The sequence below is a fragment of the Drosophila teissieri genome, chromosome 3L (genome assembly GCF_016746235.2).
Source record: "Drosophila teissieri strain GT53w chromosome 3L, Prin_Dtei_1.1, whole genome shotgun sequence".
NCBI lineage: Eukaryota > Metazoa > Arthropoda > Insecta > Diptera > Drosophilidae > Drosophila > Drosophila teissieri.
In genome coordinates this window covers 1219063-1240828 of record NC_053031.1, presented here as the reverse complement: position 1 = coordinate 1240828, position 21766 = coordinate 1219063, and the positions used below count along the sequence as shown (strand labels likewise).

At 50.3% G+C, this 21766-nt stretch overlaps 7 protein-coding genes and 1 pseudogene across 9 annotated transcripts in view; 2 read left to right on the top strand and 6 right to left on the bottom strand.

The window, feature by feature from the left end:
- Window positions 1–177: 177 nt before the first annotated feature.
- LOC122615518 lies at window positions 178–6011 on the bottom strand. Its single transcript, XM_043790457.1, has 6 exons — window positions 5902–6011; window positions 4972–5229; window positions 4673–4919; window positions 1985–2111; window positions 497–1899; window positions 178–439 (listed from the first exon to the last, which is right to left on the bottom strand). Exons 2-6 carry the CDS (start codon window positions 5176–5178, stop codon window positions 234–236), a joined length of 2190 nt encoding a protein of 729 aa, XP_043646392.1. The 5' UTR covers window positions 5179–5229; window positions 5902–6011; the 3' UTR covers window positions 178–233.
- LOC122615520 (glycine-rich cell wall structural protein 1.8) lies at window positions 3512–4575 on the top strand. Its single transcript, XM_043790460.1, has one exon. The coding sequence runs from the start codon at window positions 3538–3540 to the stop codon at window positions 4474–4476; it is 939 nt and encodes a 312-aa protein (XP_043646395.1). The 5' UTR covers window positions 3512–3537; the 3' UTR covers window positions 4477–4575.
- Window positions 6012–6402: 391 nt separating the features above from the next.
- On the bottom strand, window positions 6403–7674 carry LOC122618356 (alpha-tocopherol transfer protein). Its single transcript, XM_043794749.1, has 3 exons — window positions 7346–7674; window positions 6911–7283; window positions 6403–6849 (listed from the first exon to the last, which is right to left on the bottom strand). Exons 1-3 carry the CDS (start codon window positions 7645–7647, stop codon window positions 6592–6594), a joined length of 933 nt encoding a protein of 310 aa, XP_043650684.1. The 5' UTR covers window positions 7648–7674; the 3' UTR covers window positions 6403–6591.
- A 182-nt stretch (window positions 7675–7856) lies between these two features.
- LOC122618346 (alpha-tocopherol transfer protein) lies at window positions 7857–8921 on the bottom strand. Its single transcript, XM_043794741.1, has 3 exons — window positions 8602–8921; window positions 8170–8542; window positions 7857–8117 (listed from the first exon to the last, which is right to left on the bottom strand). The coding sequence occupies exons 1-3, from the start codon at window positions 8919–8921 to the stop codon at window positions 7857–7859; spliced, it is 954 nt and encodes a 317-aa protein (XP_043650676.1).
- Window positions 8922–9139: 218 nt separating this feature from the next.
- LOC122618342 overlaps window positions 9140–21766 on the bottom strand; it is a 31052-nt gene continuing 18425 nt past the window's right edge. For 2 of the 3 annotated variants that reach the window (XM_043794734.1, XM_043794733.1), the window contains 6 exons: window positions 12048–12297; window positions 11804–11979; window positions 11633–11746; window positions 11392–11580; window positions 10999–11331; window positions 9140–10941 (listed from right to left, as the gene is read on the bottom strand). In XM_043794734.1, the coding sequence (XP_043650669.1) occupies window positions 9432–10941; window positions 10999–11331; window positions 11392–11580; window positions 11633–11746; window positions 11804–11979; window positions 12048–12297 (2572 nt within the window). In that variant the 3' untranslated portion in view covers window positions 9140–9431. Of the gene's footprint in view, window positions 10942–10998; window positions 11332–11391; window positions 11581–11632; window positions 11747–11803; window positions 11980–12047; window positions 12298–15633; window positions 15765–21766 lie in introns of those variants that run through there. The other variant, XM_043794735.1, reaches the window with a different exon arrangement.
- Window positions 13657–14133, bottom strand: LOC122618351 (annotated as a pseudogene).
- On the bottom strand, window positions 17014–17476 carry LOC122618347 (lysozyme S). The gene has a single exon (XM_043794742.1). It carries the CDS (start codon window positions 17439–17441, stop codon window positions 17019–17021), a length of 423 nt encoding a protein of 140 aa, XP_043650677.1. The 5' UTR covers window positions 17442–17476; the 3' UTR covers window positions 17014–17018.
- LOC122618349 (lysozyme P) lies at window positions 19260–19811 on the top strand. The gene has a single exon (XM_043794744.1). The coding sequence runs from the start codon at window positions 19265–19267 to the stop codon at window positions 19688–19690; it is 426 nt and encodes a 141-aa protein (XP_043650679.1). The 5' UTR covers window positions 19260–19264; the 3' UTR covers window positions 19691–19811.

The following is a 21766-nucleotide window of genomic DNA, read 5'->3' as shown; positions in this document are numbered from 1 at the left end:
TCAAAAAAAAGAGCTTTAGAATTAATATAATCTTAACTATTTTACTAAACATAATCTCATTTGTGAATTCAAATTTGTCGAAGTTTTGTTCATAAAACATTTAAACATATTAAATAGCCATCTTTTAAAGTGCGTTCCTTTTGACAGGAACGTTAATTACGCTTATAATTAGTTTATCCTTCCCAAAATGTTAAGAAAAAAACATATGTCAATAACTACCTATCTATCTATTACTAATCCTCATCCTGCTCGTCGTCGTCATCTTTAAGAATGCCCAGGCGGCGGGCTACCTCCTTGACATTGGCAATGAACTCCTCCTGGACCAGGTTGAAACTCATGGCCAACAAGGCAATGCCGAAAAGAAGGTACAGCGAGCAATAGGCAATGGACTGCTGCGACTCATCCTTGACTCCTTTAGCGGGGACAAAGTCACCAAATCCTGTAAGGAAACAACAGATGAAAGAGCGTGGAATACGGATAAGGAATTAACACTCACCAATTGTGGTCAGAGTGATGAAGCAAAAGTAGGCGGAATCCAAGAAGGACCAGCTCTCCCAGTACGCAAAAAGAGCAGCTCCGCCCAGGATGTAGCTGACTACCAAAAAGACGCATAACCAAATGGGAACGGGTCGATCCTTGGGCAGTAGGTCTCCATAGTCCCCATAATCATCTCCGTACATGGAGTCATCGTCGTCGTAATCGTAGCTGGGACGCCGACGGATTTGCCGCTGGACCGGAAAGCCCATTGGTGACATTATTCTCGGGGAAGGGGGCAAACGCTCGGCCCGTTCTCTTCGGCGATTTCTTTTTGCTTCTCGACTCCTGGAGCGGTGGCGCTCAGGCGGATAATCCTCGTAGTTATTATCTCCGTAAAGCGATCCCTCATCAAAGCTCTCTTCCACGTAGTCCTCGTAGCGGCCTTGCGAGTGGCCACGCCTGTCCCGTCGATGATCGCGTCCCGGCGGTGGAGCATCATAGTCGGGTAGTTCGAGATGGTTGCCATAGCGAGAGGACTGCCTGCCCAGGCTTCCAGCTCTTCTATCGTGATGTTGGCGATAGGAACTCTGCGGTGGCGGTTGGGGCGATCGCTCCCGTTCTCTGTCCTTGTGGCGCTGCCTTTGGTGTGCAGATCTTGGCATGGATTGACTCCTTGGTGCTGCTTGTCTTCTGTTGCCTCCGAAGTCATCTAGAGCATACTTATTTGGTATAATGGGCGTTTTCCTCACCACGTCCTCGTCGACGTCCTCGTAGTGTGAAGAAACGTGTCTGGGATCCACGGACTTGGCCCTACTTCTCCCAGGAGCCGAGTGCAGACGATGCAGTTCTCTGGACGCTTTCGAAGGTTCCTGATTGTGGGGCGATCGAACCGAACGCACACTGGCGGCTCTTTTGGCTTGAGGTTGCATGTCACTGAAGTCCTCAATGGATCCAGCATCCAAGTGGGATCGGGAATAGCGCTCCCGTTCCACGGTGTGCCTGTCCCTTATCCGATCCCGTTGTCTCTGCCGACTACTGTAGCGGTGGGATCGGTTCAGGGTCTGCGTTTCGTACCCATCTCCGTAAATGGTGTGCCGCTGGCGAGGATCGTGATGTGAATGCTGATGCTGCTGCTGCTGACGCCGATTTCGTCCACCTCCACTGCTCCGATGGCCGAACTCCCGGTCGTCGTAGCCCCTGCCCATGCGCAGGTCGGGATCTGAATAGGCATGGCCCATAGAAGGACCCAGGCCCGAGTCATTCCCAGACCGCTGGGTCATCTTCATGGAGCGCCGGATCGAGGGAGGCGGCTGGGAGCGGGCATGGCGCTGCGAACGCATCGATCTCTGCCGGGATCGGGCATTCCTCGGGCGTTTGGCCGTGCGGGTGCACACATAGCAGCAAATTCTCCAGTACAGAAACCTATGGGTGAGGATCATAAATATATATATTAGGAAATATTTAAAAACAAACGCATTTGGTTGTCAGCTCATCGATGTCAACTCACCGGAATGATGTGGCCATGACATCGCCAATGTTGGACAGGCAGATGAGCATCAGCGGAATGCCCACAATGGCGTAGAAAATCGTTGTCACCTTGCCCCAATCCGTGCGCGGCGAGATGTGGCCATAGCCTGTCCAGAGAATGACAAGGAATACTAAATTACTCTTTCACAGAAAGGTAAGTTTGATTTTGAGTCATGCTCTGCGCTTCACCTTCAACCTTGTGACCGCAAAGTTCTTGAAATGCTAATGAGTCTAAGACCCGCTAAGGCGCAAGCCATCTGTACTTCTTTCTGTACAAGCCAAGCCCATTATCGCTTGGCAATAGCAATCGGCCAACAATTGCTAACATGGTATTTCAAGTCTGCCGCTTTTGGCCTTTACGGAAGTGTGCAAATTCGTAGATAGCATTCTGCCCCTCTTCGCGGAGTTCTTTCTGATGGGCGTGGGTCAGTAAACCCATTTGTGTGCTAGCCATAAATCCATATCGGGGAAATGTGCACACGAAAAGCGGAACAACTAAGCTCTCCTCATCAAGAGCTAGAGCTAATAAATTACTTTATTCGGAATACTTATGCTCGAAAGCCGAAGAGTTGAATGCTCTAAGTGGCTAAAAGTGGAACATGTTTCTTTCTACTTTCTATGTAGGAGAGATGCGACAATTCTTGTGATCTTTGTAAAATCTTCGATAGCTAGCGATTTAAAACCTTCCTTGCACCACTTTTCTTCTGGTTCACCAAGCCCCTCTGTTAGGGTATACTAATAATCAAAAATTCCCATCGTTAAAATCTAAATCTGAAACGTCAGAAAAGATAATCACGATCGGTCAGTGGCGTTTGACCTTGCTGTTGTTTTGGCCACAGACAATTGGATGGCAGCAATTCCACTTTTGGTTTCATTTGACACGCTCCACACACCCTCGCTCCCTTTGAAAGCCATCGCCACCCAAATGAACCCATTTTTAGAGGTCACCCACGTGCTGCCTGCTCACCTAACTGTGTCCGAGCTGAGTCTTTGACTTGCTACTCCCGCCCTGCAAAGGGAGTACGAGAATGTGCATGGAGCATTCCCAAGCCCAATCATGGTAATTCGCAGGAATAAGCTTTTGGGTCGATCAGTGGTCAATTACCGTGATTTATGCGATTTCAACGTGATCGCTGAGTGGACACAAGCAATTGTCCGATTCATCCGCTTGCCTCACTGGTTCCTGGGCGGATCGCGGTCTGGTCGCGCTTCAGGTGAATCAACGATACGTGGACCCAAGATCTGCGAGTCTCCGAAGATTTCTGTCTGGCACGATCGTTGATTCATTGGTCGGGCAGTCGCCGATTCCGAATCCCCACCTGCGGCTGCCCTCGTCGCTTGACTGGGTTTGTGCGTCGTCATCGCCGCTGATGTCTCTGCCGCTTGTGTATTTGTTTTTTGGTTTTCGGTTCTCGGGTGCGGTTATATAAGTGGTGTGTGCCGGCCACATTTCTGAACTATTCTGTTGCGGGAGCTTGCCGCGACCAAACGCAAAATACGGGTCAGTGTGTGAGCGAACAAAGCGTACCAGTCATGCCAAGCTATTGCCTCATCATCGCCCTATGCCTTCTTGGATTAGTGGCGGCCAAGTCTTCGGACGGAGATCGGGACCAGTGGGTCTGGAGATCCTACAATCGTAGGGAGCGCTCCTTTCGGGACATCGATCGCAGTTCGCCCATTAGGAACGCGTACGACGAAAAGCTGAGGCGGGAGCCCACGACTCGCAGACCTTTTCCCGGCGAACCGGAGAATGATGAGATAGAGGATTACGCCGATGTGGAGCCCACCAGGTCATCGGACACTCCCAACGTAGGCACCCGTCAGTATAATCCATATGGTGGTCAGCCCAATGCCGGACAGTTCGGAGGACTTGGAGGATATAGCGGAAACCCCGGTGTGCTGGTGGGACCTGGAGGACCCACTGGAATCATAGGGAGACCGCAGCTGTACCCTAATCCTTATCAGCCCGGCTACGGCGGATTCTCTGGCGCTCAAAACGGCATTGGTGGATATCCAGGCGGATACGGAGGAGTGGGTCAGGGACTTCCCGGAGCCGGGTTCCCCGGAGCCAACGTGGGCGGGGGTTTTAACAACTTCCCCAACAATGGACTTGGCCTTAACCAGTTTCCTAGCAATGGACAGTACCCTTATGGATCCTATCCGGGCGGCGACTTCGGTGGTAATCAGTTCGCAGGCGCAGGTGCCCAGTTCCCAGGATTGGGACAGTACCCCGGAAACCAACAGTTTGGCGGACCGCAGTACACCGAGGGCTATGGCCTGGCAGGAGGATTGGGCCTAGGTCAACTGGGAGTTGGCAACGGTGGACTTGGGTACGGCGGCAGTTTTCCACCTCTGGGAGGCGGAGGCATCGGCTACGATGAGAAATCGCCAGCTGTGGCCGAGGGTAAGAACGCCAAGAGTGTGGCAGTGTCACCCAGAAAAGTGAATGATAAGCTCAGTAAGAAGGTCTAGAACTTCACGTTTTCGAAGTGGAAGAAGTTATGTTAAAGATATGGAACAGAAGCGATTACTTTCCTACGAATCACTGTTTCATTCTCTCTTAGGCTGAGTTGTAAGTAGTCACCTTACTGTAGGCATAGTTTACGCATAGATTAAGCAAATAAATTCCCAAGTTTACTGAATCAACACTTTGAAGAGCTTTACTCACCTATGGTCGTAATCACAATGATGGAGTAGAACAGGGAGCCAGCAAAGGTCCACTGCGACTTGCGCAGATCCTCGTCGCCATCCCAGCCGTCGGCCTTGATGGCCGTAAGGATTTGCTTCTCAAAGCTGGCCAGGTGCTTGCTGACATTAGCCATCCAATCGCTTTCCCTCAGCACCACTGCATCGTCCGACAGAAGCCAGATATTCTCCGTGAGATTAACGCGCAGATTCTGTATGCCACGCTTCACCTGTTTACGGATATCTAGAATTTGAGGCTTCCAAACAAAAGCACCCACTCACCTCCAGTTCGTGGGGTCGTTCGAGGTGCTGGAAGAGGTAGGCACCGCCCACGCAATAGGAAACCACGAGGAGCACGAGCAGCACATGGGACACAATGCAGGTGAGCACCTTCCACGAGAAGCAGATGGCAGCCACACAGCGTCCGCGCTGCGGCTTCGCTGGCTCCACCATGTGCGCCGGCAGAGATTGGGCCCGCCTACCCGACATGGTCGCCCTCCTCTGGCCGTCTTCCTTTTGGCTAATTTACCGCTCGGCTGGCTGTAAATTATGAAAGGCAAAAGAAACTAAATAAAGGATGGGACGCAAATGTTTGGAGGTCGCCGTAGCGAATACCCTCAGAAATTGTGGTTGAGCAATATGGTATATTAGACCCGCTTCTAAGCATCTTTTAAGGGGTATTTTAAAGTAAATACTCTTGAGTTTATTTCCAAATGCTGAATGCCATAATGTTTTAAATTATGCCTTCAAACAAACATGCCTTCTATCGAGTTCGATTTGCTAATCGACGGTAATCTCAAAAGGAGCAATTACTGGGAAGCCAACAGGTAAACTAGACAACGCTCTGTGGCACACATGTTTATTTGTCCAAATATTTATTTATTTGGGTTGCTGGGGCAAGGCCGAAGAGCCAAGGGGATCGGGTGCGGAAGCCACCGAAAGACTCGACTCGACTTGGCTCCATGAGACTATTTTGGGTACCGCCACCCGGTACACCGGGTACACCCGGCGGGGGCATTCATCTCATCGTCAAATCTCGTGCCTGCCACGCCTGTCGAGAACTCTGCGGATTCCGCTTGCTTAGATGCTTATAGACGCGGACTACATAACATGTCCGAGCAATTATGAACTTCGATTTCATGTGGGCAATTAGCGCTGGTAAATTATGGGCCCATCGGGATTGAGCATTGGACTGCTGTTAATGATGATTACCGATCGCTGAACGCTGATCGCTGGTCGCCTTCTGATTCGCACTGGGGAAAACTTTTCAGTTTTCCAACTTAATTTCCATGCTGTATATTCCCCCGCACTCTCTCCCGTCTGCCCAACAATCCGACGCCGATTGGATCCGCACAGAGAAAAGAAGCACCGATCCGTACGACCCACAAGTTCTTACTGCGGATCGCAGCTACGGGTGGACTCTCCACGGATCTCTCGGGAAATCGGGTTATTTTTGGTCTAACGCGAAGTTCTCTTGTCTTCCGTAGATATATAGTTTTGGAAAACTTTTATTTTCGGCTTTTCTCTGGCTTTCGTTTGTTGTGTATTGTTTGGCTCTCTCTCACTCATCCCATTTGGTGTTTTGATTATGGCGTCTCTCAGTTTGAAGGAATCAATTAATCTGCTGGCACAGGTTGTCTATCTGATAAGCCAAGCATACACTTGATAACTGCCCGCTTTTATCTAAAATTTTTAAATTGAAATGCTGTGTAATTGAATGCAAAATTAACTACCTTTATTGCAGGCTGTGTTAAGCTTTAGTTTGCTTTTATGCTCTTATCGCTATGCTTATCAAAATCGATTAGATTCACGTTAAACTCATGTACAACCTTTACCTCTGTTACCTAAGATAAGAGCTACGGCTAAGACTATTTTTAGCAATTTGGCGAAGGGACGCACACTTTAGTCCACATTCAATTGCCGGAAGGAGCCCTGCAATCCAAAGAGACTCTCGAAGTCCACGGGCTGACCCACCCGGAGGCTTTCATCGGTGCCGTAGTTCTTCTCCTCCTCCCAGTAATTGCGGTAGGCCAGAATACGCTGCTCCCACTGCTGCAGCAGCTCCGGAATGGATCCGTTCTCCCCTCCGTACTCCACGGGCAAATACTTCTTGGGAATCTGATTGTAGAGGGCTTCCCATTTGGTTCCATGAACGTAGAGCTGGTGGCGGAAGAGTTCTTCAAATATTGGCCAACTTTGTTTTGGACAGTGGGTTACTTACGCGTCCCTGTTGCTTCTTGGACATCATGGGCTTGATCATGTTGAAGATGGTGTCAAATCCACTGGGCGTGTTGATGAAATGGATTCCCTGTGGGCGAAGGGGCAGGGCCTCTTCCTGGAAGACGGTCATCTTCTTGGCGAAAGACGGCGTCATCTGCAGGAAGTGCCCGGTGGTGACATTGGACATATCCAGAATGGTTATCAACCCATTCACAATGGCCTCATCATCCTCATCGAGCATGATCTGCTGCATGAGTCCACCGGCTAGATTCACCTGCTGAAAGGTGTACTTGCTTGGATCGTAGCTGGCTAAGCGAAGTAGAGCCAGACGTGGGCCATTATCGTTTAGAGGACGTGGCAGAATCACGATGGTGCTGGGAAAAGAGGGTAGTGGGTTGGAAAATACATCGTTTGGATTTGTGTCTTTGCTACTCACCCCAATCGAAATATCTCCAGTGCCTTGTCTACATCCACATTGTGACCCAAGTAAAAGTCGGGGTACTTGGTCCGCAGTGTGTAGAACCTGTCGATCTTGGCCTTGGTCCTTTCCAAACTGAACTTGCAGCCGCGCAGGAAGTTCACCAGGAACTGATCATCTGTGCGGGCTTTCAAGTGCGGTTGCTGCTTAATCCAATCTCTCAGAGCGGCAATGTCATCGTCCAACTTGTTGGGCACCTCGTTCAGCTTCTCAATGGCGGTCTTCTGGAGCTCGGGGCTCAGGGGTCGGATGGACGGCATCTTGGTGTTCGTTTCTTGGCGGTCGATGAACGAATGTTGATTTTTCACCCTGTCTATTTGCAATTCAAGCTGAAATCGATAAGCTATCGACCAAAAGCTGATAACCGCCCATTGAAGTAGTCGCCAAGGAGAAAGGCAGAGCTTATCGAAAGCATTTATTTGGGGTTTAGGTTTATGGCCCAGGTAAGAGTACACGACTTATAACCGATTCAGTCGATGACCAGCTGGCGGAAAGAGCCATCCAGGCCGAAGTGACTCTCTTCTGGGTTCAGCACTGCGGCTTCCTCGCGCAACTTGTCGTTGGTTCCGAAATGCTGGCAATCCTCAAAGTAGCTCCTATAGCTACAGAGCTTCGCCTCCATCTGCGTGGTGATGTCCTTCATGGTTCCCTTTGAACCACCGTACTCTATTGGAAGATAGTGCTTAGGAACTCGCTCGAAAATGGCATCCGGATCGGAGCTCACGGAAACCTACAAGGAAAGGAGTTGTCAAGATATTCTTAGGGTTCTGGCAGTGTCCTACCCTCTCCTTGATTTTGCCCGGAAACCATCCAAGCAGTGACTTGAAACCCGTCTCGAATGCCTTGGGCACGTTGATGAAGTGGATTCCCTTCTGGCGCGTTGGCATAGCCTCGTCCGCATAGGCCGAGAACTTGCTGAGGAGCTGGGGTTGGAGGGCAAACAGATTGGCACCCGTCACTCCACTCATGTCCATGATCTCCAGGTAGCCGCTGACGGAGGCATTGTCATCCTCCAGCATCATGATCTCGCCAAACATGGAGCCCACGCGTATGATGTCCTGGAACTTGAACTTGCTGATGTCGTAGGAGCCAGCTCGAATTATGGTCACAGCTGGACCAGTATCCTCCTTACCCAGGGGAATGCGCAAGATCACTCTGCAGGGATAGCCATATAAATATTTGAAGTTTAGGGACATGAAAGTGTATTCACATACCCCAGTCGAATAATCTCCAGCACCTGGGCATTGTCCACCAGTCGCTGATCGTTGAAAATCTCTGGGATAACCCCCTGCAAGCTGTAGAATCGATCAACCTTCTGCTTGGCTTTCTCCAGACTAAACTTCGATCCCCTCAGGAAGCTGAGCAGGAACTGATCCTCGTGACAGGCGCAGAGATGGGGCTGCTTCTGTAGCCATTCCTTGAGAGCGGCAATGTCCGATTCCACTCGACTCGGCACCTCGTTCAGCTCCTCGATGGCCACTTTTTGCAGGCCCGGCGGCAGCGGTCTTATGGGATTAGGAGCACTTCCACTCATTTTGGCAGCGCTATCAGTTGCAGACTAACCAAATGCACTTCCAACTGGTCAACACTCCAAATATTCAAAGCGAAGTGCGATAAGATCCGACTAATCTGACTAGCGATTAGCAGGCAAGAAATCGTAATACCTTGGCTCTTAAGTATTTGATATACCGATTTATTCACTGAACAGAAATGGCTGTTCCAAAAATCCAGTGGCCAAAAACAAGGGAGTACTTTAGTTTAAAAACTTTATTCAATGAAATGTAATCAATTAGGCTAGACATGAACTACGTACTAGGTCTTACTGGCTAGATACCCGGTTGAAGCTGCCACCGTAACTAACCTAGTCTGGGCTGCACTTATCTCGAGATGTTGCATAAGAAACGTGTTTATTGTAATGCATGAAACACCATTAGGTGTTCTATAAATACGCTGATCTGATCTAATGGGCTGTTGTAACCTAGGAGTGGGTTGCTATTGCACAGGAGCTGGAGAATCTTAAAGAGCATCTAGTTTGGAGTATCGCTTAGTAGAGGCCGGACGGCAGATCCGTGACCTTTGACATGGAACCCTGGGTGTGGGATCGAGTGCGGTGGGTGGGACCCTGAATCTGGCCACCGCCGGGATTGGCAAAGCCAGTGTGATCGTGCATCCTCATCGCCAGGTTACTGGTGAAGTATATCTGCTGATTGCTGCGCGACTTCTCCCTGCCGATGGCTGCTTCGTTGAGGGCTTCCGGATGCGCGGAGGCGAAGGCCGCCTCCAGACGCTCCACGTTCTTGGTGACTCTTCGGGCCTGCAGGGCAGCCGAGATGTCCGGCTTGGGGTACTTCTGAGGTGTGTTCATGCCGGTCATGAAGAAGACCCCGTTAAACTGCTGGGCTGGCGGAGTCGGAGGCGGTGGTGCTGGGGCCTTGACCTTCACCGGGTGATGGGGAATCGTCACGGGCGCTGCGTCCTGGACACTTTTGCGCAGGGCCTGCATTGTGGGATCGTGTTCGTCATGCCGCGCATTCATGATCACGTCCAGCAGCTCCCGATTTGTGCTCGCATTGTACGCCGTGGCAGTGGCATTCGCCTCTGGCATGTCCGGCGTGGGTGATTCCATTTGGTAGGCAGCGGGCTGATCCGTCTCTGGAGCATCGTAGTCCACCTCGTCGAAGAAGCTCTGCATGGCCGCCAGTCGCTCGGCGGCATCGGGATCTCCTGGTTGGTGTACCACCATGCCATAATCCGATCCCTCCTGATCGGAGCAGTCGGTGCGGGGCACCAGATGTGCCAGGGACCGGGATTTTCTGGGCGGCTGTGGTACTATGTTGACCGGCACAATGTCCTTCTCGACGGGACGATGGTGGCGCATCTTCGAGCGGGAAACACTGCTCGTCTGGCTGCTGATCTGCTTCTCGGCCTCACTGACAATGTTGTCCAGCTCCTCGATGACATCCTCAATGGTTGCCGCGTCGTCCTCATCCTCCTCGACCACCTTTCGCGATGTCTTCGCCTTGGAGGGGAGGACCAAGATGGGCACTGGACTCAAGGATGCACCCGTCTCCGAACTGCTGATGCCCTCGTCCTCGTGCTCCGAACTGTTCTGCTTGTTCTTCTTGGGTGGCGGCACCTGGCGCGGAAGCGCCACTGGCTGATGGGAGGACTCCACGGGCTTGAATTTGGACTGCTGCTGCGTGCCCTGCAGCCGGAAGATCTCACGCTGCAGTTCGGCACAACGCTCTTGGAGGCGCCGCTCCATGGACGTGAGCACGGCCTTCTCCTCGTGCAGAATCTGAACCCTTCGCTCCAGGATCACCATTTGGCTGCGCACCCGCTCCGCATCCCTGGCCCGGGTTATCATCTGGTCCACGTCGATGTGGAGCTCGTTGAAGCGCTTCACCTCGATCTTCAGAGCATCCAGCCAGGGCGAAGAGGAGGAGATGGTGCGAGCCAGGGTGCTGGCATCCAGTCCTGCCTGGAAGAGCTCAGCCTGGATGTACAGACGCTGCTGAATGCTTACGGCGCTCTCAATGAATGTGTTGAGAAACCTAAGGAAGATTAAAAACTTAGTAATCCTATAACCATTTCTGCAATGATTCGCTTACTTAACACCCGCGCACTGCAGTTCGCCGGAGCCACCGCCGCTGTTGAGGATGCCGACCAGCAAGCGGAAGCGAACTGGTTCACTGCATCTCAATCGCAGCGTGGACATGGCATCCGAAACGGCTGTGTGCCCTGCAGAGGCTATCTTCTGACCACCACTGCCGCTGCCGAAGGGCTGGCGATCGCAGGCGGAGGCTAGCAACTGGAGCGCCAGGATGCGAGCTCGGATGCCCTGGCCCGTGGCCGAAGAAGCCAGTGGCATGAGACCCACGGGTGTGTTTCCCAAACGGGCTATGGCATCCAGAGATCGCGAACAACAGATGCTCAGACATTGCCTGAAAGTGGTTAAAGGATTAGTCACTTTCGACTTTGGCACTTCGAGAGTTCCAACTCACAGGCAAGACAGTTCGTCCAGCAGAGCACGGCGCTGATAGCTTTGGGGATTCCTGGTCATGGCCAGGGAACTGGAGGCTCCTGGCATTGGAGCAGGGGCGTTGCTGGCCTGGGCCATTTGAATGGCGCGCAGCACTTCCAGCAAGTGGCTGATACCATCCGCTGGAGTGCCCACGAACTCCTGAACGAAGCTGGAAGGGAAATCTTGAGCAAAAAATACCTAAAACAATTAATTGATCTCACCTGGGAAAGGACACTCGCAGATCAGCTCGCAACTTGGTCAACAAATCGGTGATGGAGCCAAACTGACGCAGGGACATCTCTCTGTCGTTTTCTGGTGGAGCAGGAATGGGAGATCTGTTGGCGGAAACAAAATGGATGACATATATCAGGAACATGCACTCCAGTCCTCACTTGTACTCCGAGTGCTTGGCCGGTAAGGTGGCTGATCTGGAGGCCTCTTCCTTCGGAGTTGGACCCGTGCACACATCATATATGGATAGCTTCTTGGCCGAACCGCTGGCCTTGATGAACTTTCTCAGCGAGTGCACGTAGTCCTCGGGATTGTAGACAGGTGGACGTTGATTTTCCTAAGTTGTATAGAATATATATGTGGTGACCAATTGGATACTGTAGTATGGGTAAGCAACCCACTCACCTTGCTGTAAACTGGGGCCTGGGGCCAACTCTGTTCGGAGCCGCCAATCTTGTAGGAGGCCAGGGAGCCATTGAGGCTGCTGGCACCGCACTTGTTCGTGCCCGAGCTGTTGGATCCGCCTGCTTTCTGCGGGGGCACCGGACCACTTTGACCCTGGCCGGCCATCTCGCACACACTGGGAGCCATCTGGAGGTGGAGCTGTGCCGGGTGACGGGGTTGCGGATGGTGTCGCTGCAGTGTCGAGCTGTCGCTGCGTTAATTGGAAGGGGAAAACCAATCGGGTGGAGTCAATTAATGTACGTGCTTGACATGGGAGAACTTGAATTTGCATATTTAAAAAGTGGTTGTGAGGTTGGCTGTTGGGAGTTGGTAGCTGGAGTTGGAGTTGGAGCTGGAGTTGGGTCGCCACCACGTAACGCACCGGAAAAACAAGCCGTTAAGTTTATTGAACATTTTGAGCCGAGGCTTATCTGCAGTTGGACTTGGGGCTGAGGTGGTGCTGTGGTGATGTGGTGCTGTGGTGCTGTGGTTTCGTGCTGTCTGGACAGGTGCCTTTGCAGATATCCGCTGTCAACGACACCCAGATCGACACCCAGTCTCGCAAGTGGGAAGCAGGCAGGTCTTGTTTGCCAGCCACTAAGCGATCCGATCGAGTCGAATTTTGATCTGTGACAGTCGCTGATTTGTTTTCAGTTTCTGCCTTCAATGCGTGGACAAAATGAAATGAGCATTTGCATTCAAATATGCTAGAAATAAAGACACTTTCACTAGCCACATGGAGCAGACGCAACCATCTTGACTGGCAGCTCCCTCTCTCGAGGCTCGAGTACCGTTGAACCACAATCAGAGGTTAACGGTTCACATGTGGCTATGCAAATGTGGCATATGCCATTGTGTTCGGGTGGTTATGACGTGCCACTCAGGTGGGTTACCTCAGCCGGTATCAATCGGCCCATCAGTCACGTACCTCCGATGCCCAGCTATGCCGGGGAGTGGAAACCAATATGATTCTTTCGTCTTTCGTCAGGTGCGCTTGTGCCTGTGCCCCTCACGCAGCTCCGACTTCCAATCGACTTCCAATGCAGAGACTGGCTGATTGACTGGGGCATCTAGCACCAGGCATCTGGTGGATGAGGTTCCCACAGCAGCTCGCACAGAAACAAAAACACTTCGATCAATGTCAGCAGCCACTGGCTGCAGACAGGAGAAACTCAAAACTCAAAACTTAAAACTTAAAACTCGACAACGGCAGCTGCGAACCGTGTTGAAAGATCAGTCAAAACAGAAACAAGGAGGCGGGGTTCGTGCTCTGAAATTTGCATAAATCAATTTGTGAGACAGAAATTGAAAACTACTCCACGAAACTGGAACTGGAATTGATAAGCCGTGAAATGGCGCCCCGGGCTAATGGCTTCGAAGAGTGCTCTCCATTAGCCGCAATAGCTGTCCAACCGATTGTATTTACTCCAAGATGGAACCGAGTAATTTGGTTTGAAGCACTTGGCCAGGGTCAGGATCTCCTGGCATTGAACACTGATCGAGGAACTATGGATATAATTTCTGATAAAAGTGGGTTTCCTGCCAGTTGAGAGACTATCGAGTTAGCATATATCATTGTGAACTCATTTTATTCAGGGTCAAAATCGGATTAGAAGCACTCATCGATGGACGGCAACCATCCGCTGCAGTAGTGCCACACGGCCCAGGCGGACCATCCCTGCTGACTAAGCACCTTCTGGGCACAACGGACGGAGTTGGTGATGTCGTCGGTCAACAGGGCATTGCAGCTCAGGCCGCACTCGTTGTAGGAGAAGCGACCGCTGGGAGGAGAGCACCAGTAGTAGTCGTTGATCTGGAAGATGCCGTAGTCGTTGGAGCCGTTGTAGTTCTCGGGACCCACCACTCCGGTGCGGTACGAGGACTCGTGCTCGGCGATGCAGGTCCACTATTCCAGCTGGTCGCGGGGAACGCCCAGGTTGGACATTTCGCGGGCCAGGGAGCAGCGGTCCATGGTGCGGGCGAAAGCTGGGGCGGCACAGGCCAGGGCAAGCAGAACGATGAAAGCCTTCATGATTCGAATTGGAACTGATGTGGGATCCCTGTGGACAGGGCGCTTTTATAGCCGGAAAATTATCAAGCCGTAGTGTTATCTGATGAGTATTTTCAATTGATGGGCGCGGGTAATCTGGACGTGTCGCACAGAATCGCTTGGGAATCAGACCATACTGATAATTCCATTGATAATTCGAGTGGGGAATTCGATAATATGAATGAAGTCTTGCGGAAACTCGACGGTGAATCCCCTCGCAGTTGTGTTGACGTCTTCCGAGCTTCGAGTCCACCTGCTCTGCATGGATGCAAATTGGTGGAAGCGAATTGGCGATACCGAGGACTGTTTGCCTGGCCAATTGCCCTTTTGATCTCAATTATGGCCCTTCAGCCCCTCGGCTCGGTGGTGGCCCATTGGCTTCAATTAGTCTGGGCCCAGCAGCTCGGCCCGAAGCTCAGGGCCCCTCCATGCCATTATTGCCCCAGTGCGGTTACCCAATACCAATACCAATCCCAGTTACAGTACCAGTCCCAGTACCAGCCAACAATTGCTTCATTTGCCACGGCCCGTCAAGGTGTCCAACATCTGCTGATGGAGTGACTAATGTGGCTGCGATGCAGTTTTGAAAGAAGGAAGACTAAGTCTATAAGTCCATAAGTGTATAAGTCGTAAGTCCATAAGGAGGTGCCAAAAAGAATGGCCATGCCACCGCAAAATCGCGTGAAGAAAGAAGAAAGAAATTTCTTTTTCGGGTAAAGAGTAAGGCTGAAAGTAAGTTGGCCACTCACTGGGTTGCGTGTAGCCATTAGCCACCTACTCCTCCTTCTCCCCCACTCCTCCTACTCCTCCCCTCGGACTCCAGAGCGTGGCCAATGCATAAGCTGTTTAACAATTGTTAAATCAGACCGGAACAGATTTTTCTGTAGTTCGGCACACAGTCGCTTTTTCATTTCTCAGTTTTTTTTTAGTTTCTGAGTTTCAGTTTTTTCAGTTATTTTGGGCCCCTACTATGACTGTTATTTATTTATTTACAATCTGGTTTCTTTGTGGCCTCTTCTTTGTCTGCTCGCATCTGGACAAAGTGGCATTGTTACTCGGATTGGGGCTGCTCCACAGACTTTGAAGTCTCGTGCCGCTGCCAATTCAATTTTCACTTCAATTTCCATGAGTACAGTTAACAGTTAAACGTAATTTGTTTTCATACTTTTATAACGCACACGCACCGCTCTTAACGACTTCTATTTTTCTATGGGTTCTTTTACTCGGAATACCCGAGAGTTTCTATCCAAGTTGCTGGCGTGGGCGTCACAGTTCAATGTCAGAACTGCCCACATGGGGATTTGCATACGTATCTAGATTTGGGCAGCAGTTAAAAGAAAGTCGGAGCCCATTAGCATAAGCCCGTGTGCATGAGGCCGAAAGAGCCGAAAGAGCAGATCCCAAGATCCCATCTGGATCTTGACCAAGTGGGTCTCTCCGAGCGAGTGGCCAACGAAAGCCTGACCCTCTGGCTTAGTTGGGTGAAAACTGGCTTACCTATTTCGCCTATTCCCGCCGGGTTCCTCAATTCCTCGGTTCCTCGGTTCCTGCTCCAAATTGTGGTTCCAGCTCAAGCTACAGCTACAGCGAATTGACACGATTCCGAATTGGGCCACAGCAGAACGTTCTCAAACACAAATTCGATGGCTAGCATCTACTATCCACTACTTGCATTCTACTACCACCAATGGAGCCGCGTTGCACTTGGCGTCGTCATCGGCAGAGGCATAAATTGAGGAGATTAGCGCGGAGCAAGAACCACTCTTATTATTATGGTAGATGCTGCAATAGGCCAGTTGGGGCCAGTTCTTCTAGCCGGGTCCAGTACTCGTTTTACCGTTAGCAGCAGAATGCACTCCACTCGCGATGCTGTTAGCCGCGAAGAGAAGAGCCGCGTGAGGTGCGGCGGGGGGGCGGTGGGTAGGGAGAGATAGTAGGTTGGGGACCGGGGCCAATAGCGCACTTTTCTATCCAATCAAACTCGTTTCTTCCGAGAATACACAATAGGAGAACTCATATCGCGTAATCGTCAGTGACACTCAACGTTCGAGAGCTATTGCAGCTGGGAATGGAATTAAGGTTCACTGCCGCTGGGGATCACAGGATGCCCCCGATCTGTCGATTGAACTTGGCTAGACCTCTGGAACATCTAGCTAAGCCATCGCTCGCCCAATTGCCAACCAAAGCCGAGATTCACGTTCGCTCTTGCGCTCTACACGTCCGCCTTGAACAAAAGTCACGCACCAACTAATCCGAAGTGGAAACCCTGGCCTGAACCCAAGACGAGCTTCAAGCCGAAGTGATAGCTGGATAGCCGAAGTAAAGATCGTGCAGAGAGAGAGAGAGAGAGAGCTCCCTAGACTGTTGTATAAGACCCTCTGTATAAGACTTGCGAGCTGGCGAGCAACGGTAGCAGCTGCACACCTCCGAATTAATGAAGACTGTGAGGCGCCTGAGGGAATCTTCGATTCTCGGAGCACGACCGCAAACTGTGATTAGTTGGTTACAAGAATGTGGAGTCCCATGCCCCATTAGAAATGAGCCTCATTTCGCCAATTCAGAGTGCCTCTACCAAGAAATCGAAATCGCAGGTAGGAAGAGTTGTCGAAAGCGGGCATCGTTATTACTTAATGATCTGGTGGCTTGGGAGTTAAATATTTCCATAATGTAAAATCACCGATATTTCAAGATTGCGGGTTTTACTGTGCTTGGAGTATAAGTAATACTACTGGTAATCGCACTAAGGATATATGAATTACCCAACTTATGCGTACTAGTCTGCCCATGATAACCTAAGCAGAAGTATATAACTTCAAAAAAGTGTGTACTTCAAAGAGCAGATGCTGGTGTTATGCAATCATTTTATTCTATTCAAAATCGGATTAGAAGCACTCATCGATGGACGGCAACCATCCGCTGCAGTAGTGCCACACGGCCCAGGCGGACCATCCCTGCTGACTAAGCACCTTCTGGGCACAACGGACGGAGTTGGTGATGTCGTCGGTCAACAGGGCATTGCAGCTGAGACCGCACTCGTTGTAGGAGAAGCGTCCATCGGCCTGGCACCAGTACAGATCGTTGATCTGGAAGATGCCGTAGTCGTTGGAGCCGTCGGAGTTGGCAGGTCCCACCACCCAGGTGCGGTAGTCGCTCTCGTGCTGGGCAATGCAGGTCCACTTGTCCAGCTGGTCACGAGGGACTCCCAGGTTGGCCATCTCACGGGCCAAGGAGCAGCGGTCGAGGGTGCGACCTGCCTGGGAAGAGGCGGCGATGGCCAGAAGCACCAGAGCAAAGAAAGCCTTCATGTTGATTGGGTTAAACAAAACTGTCTGAATAACTGAGCTCCTAGCTGGGGTATTTATGGAAAATCGTTCCTCCAACATTCCTTGGCCTATCAGCCCTTGAGTTCTGAAGATCAGATTCTGAACACTCAGAGATAGAAATATAATTAAAAACCGCAGGTTTATAGATTTGAATAATTGAGAGTCCAGACAAGGAAAAATAAAACAAAGTATGCTATCAGTGAAATGGGTACATCAAAAGGTTTAATCTCAATAAACACAAAAAGGCCGCTGCTAAAAATAGTTTTGCATAGTTTTGGGCTAATCAGGAGTCATAGGCTTGCTAGAACTTCTAACATGGCTATTTATGCAAAATTGCACACCCACTAGACGCCGGCTTATCAGTCGTTTAGCTTGAAGCACTTGAAGATAGCAATATAATTAAGGTAGGCTGATTTAAATATTTCATTGAGGAGCAAAACAACCTTATCAGCAGGACGGGTACATCAAGGGGCTCCATCTCAAAGAATACAAAAGAACCCTGCAGCTGGGGGTTTTACCTGCTGCATAGTTTTAGGCTTCCCCAATCCAAATTGGGTTCACAGAGCTTTCGACTGATTAGGTATTATCAACAGCCTTGAAAGCCAGGTGCTCACCTGGTTTCGTCATTTCGTCATCGTTTGGATTGTGAGTGAAGTTCATTGAATGTAGGAGAAAGGTAGAGTAGAGACCTCGACGCGCCTTCCAACTGATTAGCATAATTGCTGTTATATCAACAATGACGCTGAATTGGCTGGCTGAATTGGCTTAGAAGGGGCTGGCTCATTGAGCCGCCAAGGGCCCATTGAGTTCGAGTAGCCGAAAAAGATGGAGCAGCTCTGGAGCACCGCCCAAGTGGTAATCCAGATGATTAATCACACTTTCGGCCGGCCATAAACCAGACCACGACCGGGGGCTAATAGCTGCAGTCAAGTGGAGCTGTTTCGCCATTAAACCACTGCCAAGTCGGACATTAAACTTGGGCCGTGCAAAAGACGGGATGGGAATTCGTCTGGGCCAGAGAAAGAGCCACTACCACAGCGAAATTCGCAGCCAAATCCACAGCCGTAGTCGTAGTCATGCAGTGCAGCTTGCAGACTCGAATGGCTCGAATGCCGCACAATGAATAACGTTGAATAATTAGCCCCCACATGCAACCCCACCCGAGTTGCGTGAGCAGGGACCCACCGCGAAATGGCCAAGACAATGCAATGCAATGCCTACTCTATTAGAGATAAATATTCCGAATAGCTGCTGGTAGACAGACTTCCACCGACTTTGCCCGACTGTATCTCATACGCACAACGCTGATATACACTTCACTTCGATGTATTCAGTGCGTAGATTGTCTGCTCGAGTGTGAAGAAACCGCCGTATCTGGGGGCTAAACACTTCCGCACTTTCGGGGGTACTTCAAGTGCCGTACTCGATTTGAATGATGGTAGGAGGACTTCTAGCGACTTGGATAGTAAACAAATGATAGGCTAAGAAATATATTCTACAGATAAGAACTTAGCTTTTCAACTAGCAAAGTACTTATTAAGTAAATTATCTTATGCAAAACTTACGCGAGATCTGATACATTTTTGGACCATCTGAATTTGTAGTTTGTGGAACATTTAACTCAACGGAAGAGTGAACTTAACTACCGCCTTCTTATGGGAAAGCCACCTTATTTGCCCCCTAATGACGGGTAAACAGTACTGATTGCTGATTCTACACTGTTGACTCAACTGCGACCACTTGAATGCTCTTCGAGGCTATAAATATTTCGCGACTGCTCATCGAATACCAGTTGCCTCAGTAAGATGAAAGCTTTCCTTGTGATTTGTGCCCTGGCTCTGGCGGCTGTCGCCACCCAGGCCCGAACGATGGATAGGTGTTCCCTGGCCAGGGAGTTGTCCAACCTGGGCGTTCCCCGCGACCAGCTGGCCAAGTGGACCTGCATCGCCCAGCACGAGAGCTCCTACCGCACCGGCGTCGTTGGTCCGGCCAACTCCAACGGATCCAATGACTACGGCATCTTCCAGATCAACAACAAGTACTGGTGCAAGCCCGCCGACGGTCGCTTCTCCTACAACGAGTGCGGATTGAGCTGCAATGCCCTGTTGACCGACGACATCACCAACTCCGTGAGGTGCGCCCAGAAGATTCAGCGCCAGCAGGGATGGACGGCTTGGTCCACCTGGAAGTACTGCAGCGGATCCCTGCCCTCGATCAACAGTTGCTTCTAGTCGGGACTTACTGCTGGATGCGAAGTGTGGCTACCAAATCAAAGTATTCTCCAAAGGAGGTTTAAAATGTATCGTCTAAAGTGAGCTGAAGACATATAAACCGGATAAGTTCAAAAAGTTATAGCTCGCCTTTGACTTTTTCGATGTTCGTGCATTTTAAGACTCATATTTCTCGAGTGCAATTGGCTCGTGATCTTTCAGCCATTGCAAAACTGTCGCCAATGGAAATGAAAATAGTAGAGCCTTTTTGGCCCGACGAGCGGCGAAAAGTGAAATTTTATATAATGGCCCACACATAACAGAGTCATTATGACAGTTGGCCTGGCCAAAGCGACTGAAATCTATTAGACATTACGGCCGCAAAGCGGAGCGGAGTCTTGGCCAGAAAGATGGCAAATGGCTGGCAAACAAGTTAATTTAATTTCCAGGCATAAAACAAATTACGTATGAAAAGTCGCCGTTATCGCGCCGTTTATCTATCATGTTTGCAGCGATGAAAACTCCGATTGTGTCTCTGGTGGCGAGTGCCAACGGACTTTGGCGCAGATCGACAGCCATTTCGATTCAGTTGCATCTACGGCAGAGCGGGGACGTGGACACGATGTAGGTCTATGGGATTGCCATTTGCGGCTAATCGCCGCAGATCAACTTTGCCATTTGGGGCTCGTTTAGGCCTGGCCAGATGGCAAAAGGCAACGACAACAACACGAGTTGCAGCCAGCCCATAGCCTAATGTGTTAATTTGTAGCGCTATTCTCAAGGGTGTCGCTGGAATGACATTCCGCGGATTGGACACAGCGCAGATAGCACATACTTGGACTTTCCCAATCAAGGCGGGTTCTCGGCCAGAAACACCATTTCGGACAGCTCATGAAGCTAAGAAGATTCCGTGGAAATGGGAAAGTTTCTCTTCTCGCGCTGAGCCGACACCTCGCCAAATTGTTACACAAGTCCGTGGCAAAACAACACTCGGCATATAATATGTGGCCAAGATCTGAAAGCCAGTCTTTTTGGCATCGGATGTGGGTTTGCGCTGGTGTGGCACTCGTTCGCTGACGATGATGCCAGAGATTAAGTCACCGCTGACAGCTGGAAATGCAAAAGTTCTCATGGCAGTTCCATTTCTTCTGTGCTGTGCCATTTGTCTTTGGCTGAAATTTACCCACACTCACCCAGAGATAAAACCATTAGCAGAATTTAGCAACCGACAATCCCCGGGAGAAATGTGGCCACTTTTCAGCTGTCAGAGATCTCTCCACAGCGATTCCATCCAGATTTCCCAGAGCTGTCAGCTCCCTGAGCTACGGTTCGAGATCGCATCGCCCATCGCCCATCTCCGACTTTTGTCATCTTTTGATTGTCGACTGGATAGTGCACTCCGCGAAATGCCTTTTCTAAATATTAGAAAGTGGGCATAACCAATTATGTTTAAATCCCAACTGACCCAAGGCTAAAGTTGCTCAACAAAAGCTTAAATCTCTGCTGATAAATCTGCATTTAATCCGACTGACTTAAACTTCTTGTATTTCGTCTTGCTTTTCTACTCAAAAATGAAGCCTGAATTTCCTGTAGAGTAAGGCACATTTTGTTTCCAGTGTACTACTGGCGACTGTCATGCTTGACGGCTTCGCGCTTGACTCTAAATTAAAATGGTTTTCTTCGGCGGGTTTTGTTTTTGGGAAAAGATTTTCCAACGCTCATTACAGTTTTCACTGCGACTCGTTGGCCGCCCGGGGTTATGTATCAACAGGCCCCAGCTGTCAAATAATATAATTAGGGTTTATGTTTCGTTGAAACTATATCGCAGTCTCTGGAGCTTGCCTTTTGACACAGTTGCGTTTTTGGGGGCCTGTTGTTTGGGGGGAAATGTTTATAATTTGTGAGCCAAGCTGGTGACTGGTAATTGATGCCGAAAGTGGCTCAAGCCAGCGACCGGGCCAAGTAGTGTCGCAGTTGGCCTGCCATTGACAATGAGGCCCCGAAGATCATGTTAACTTAACCGGGCGGAAAAGAGTAATGCGATCATTTCGGGATTGTGCAAGTTCAGCCCGGGCCTGCGCATCCGCAGCAGACTCA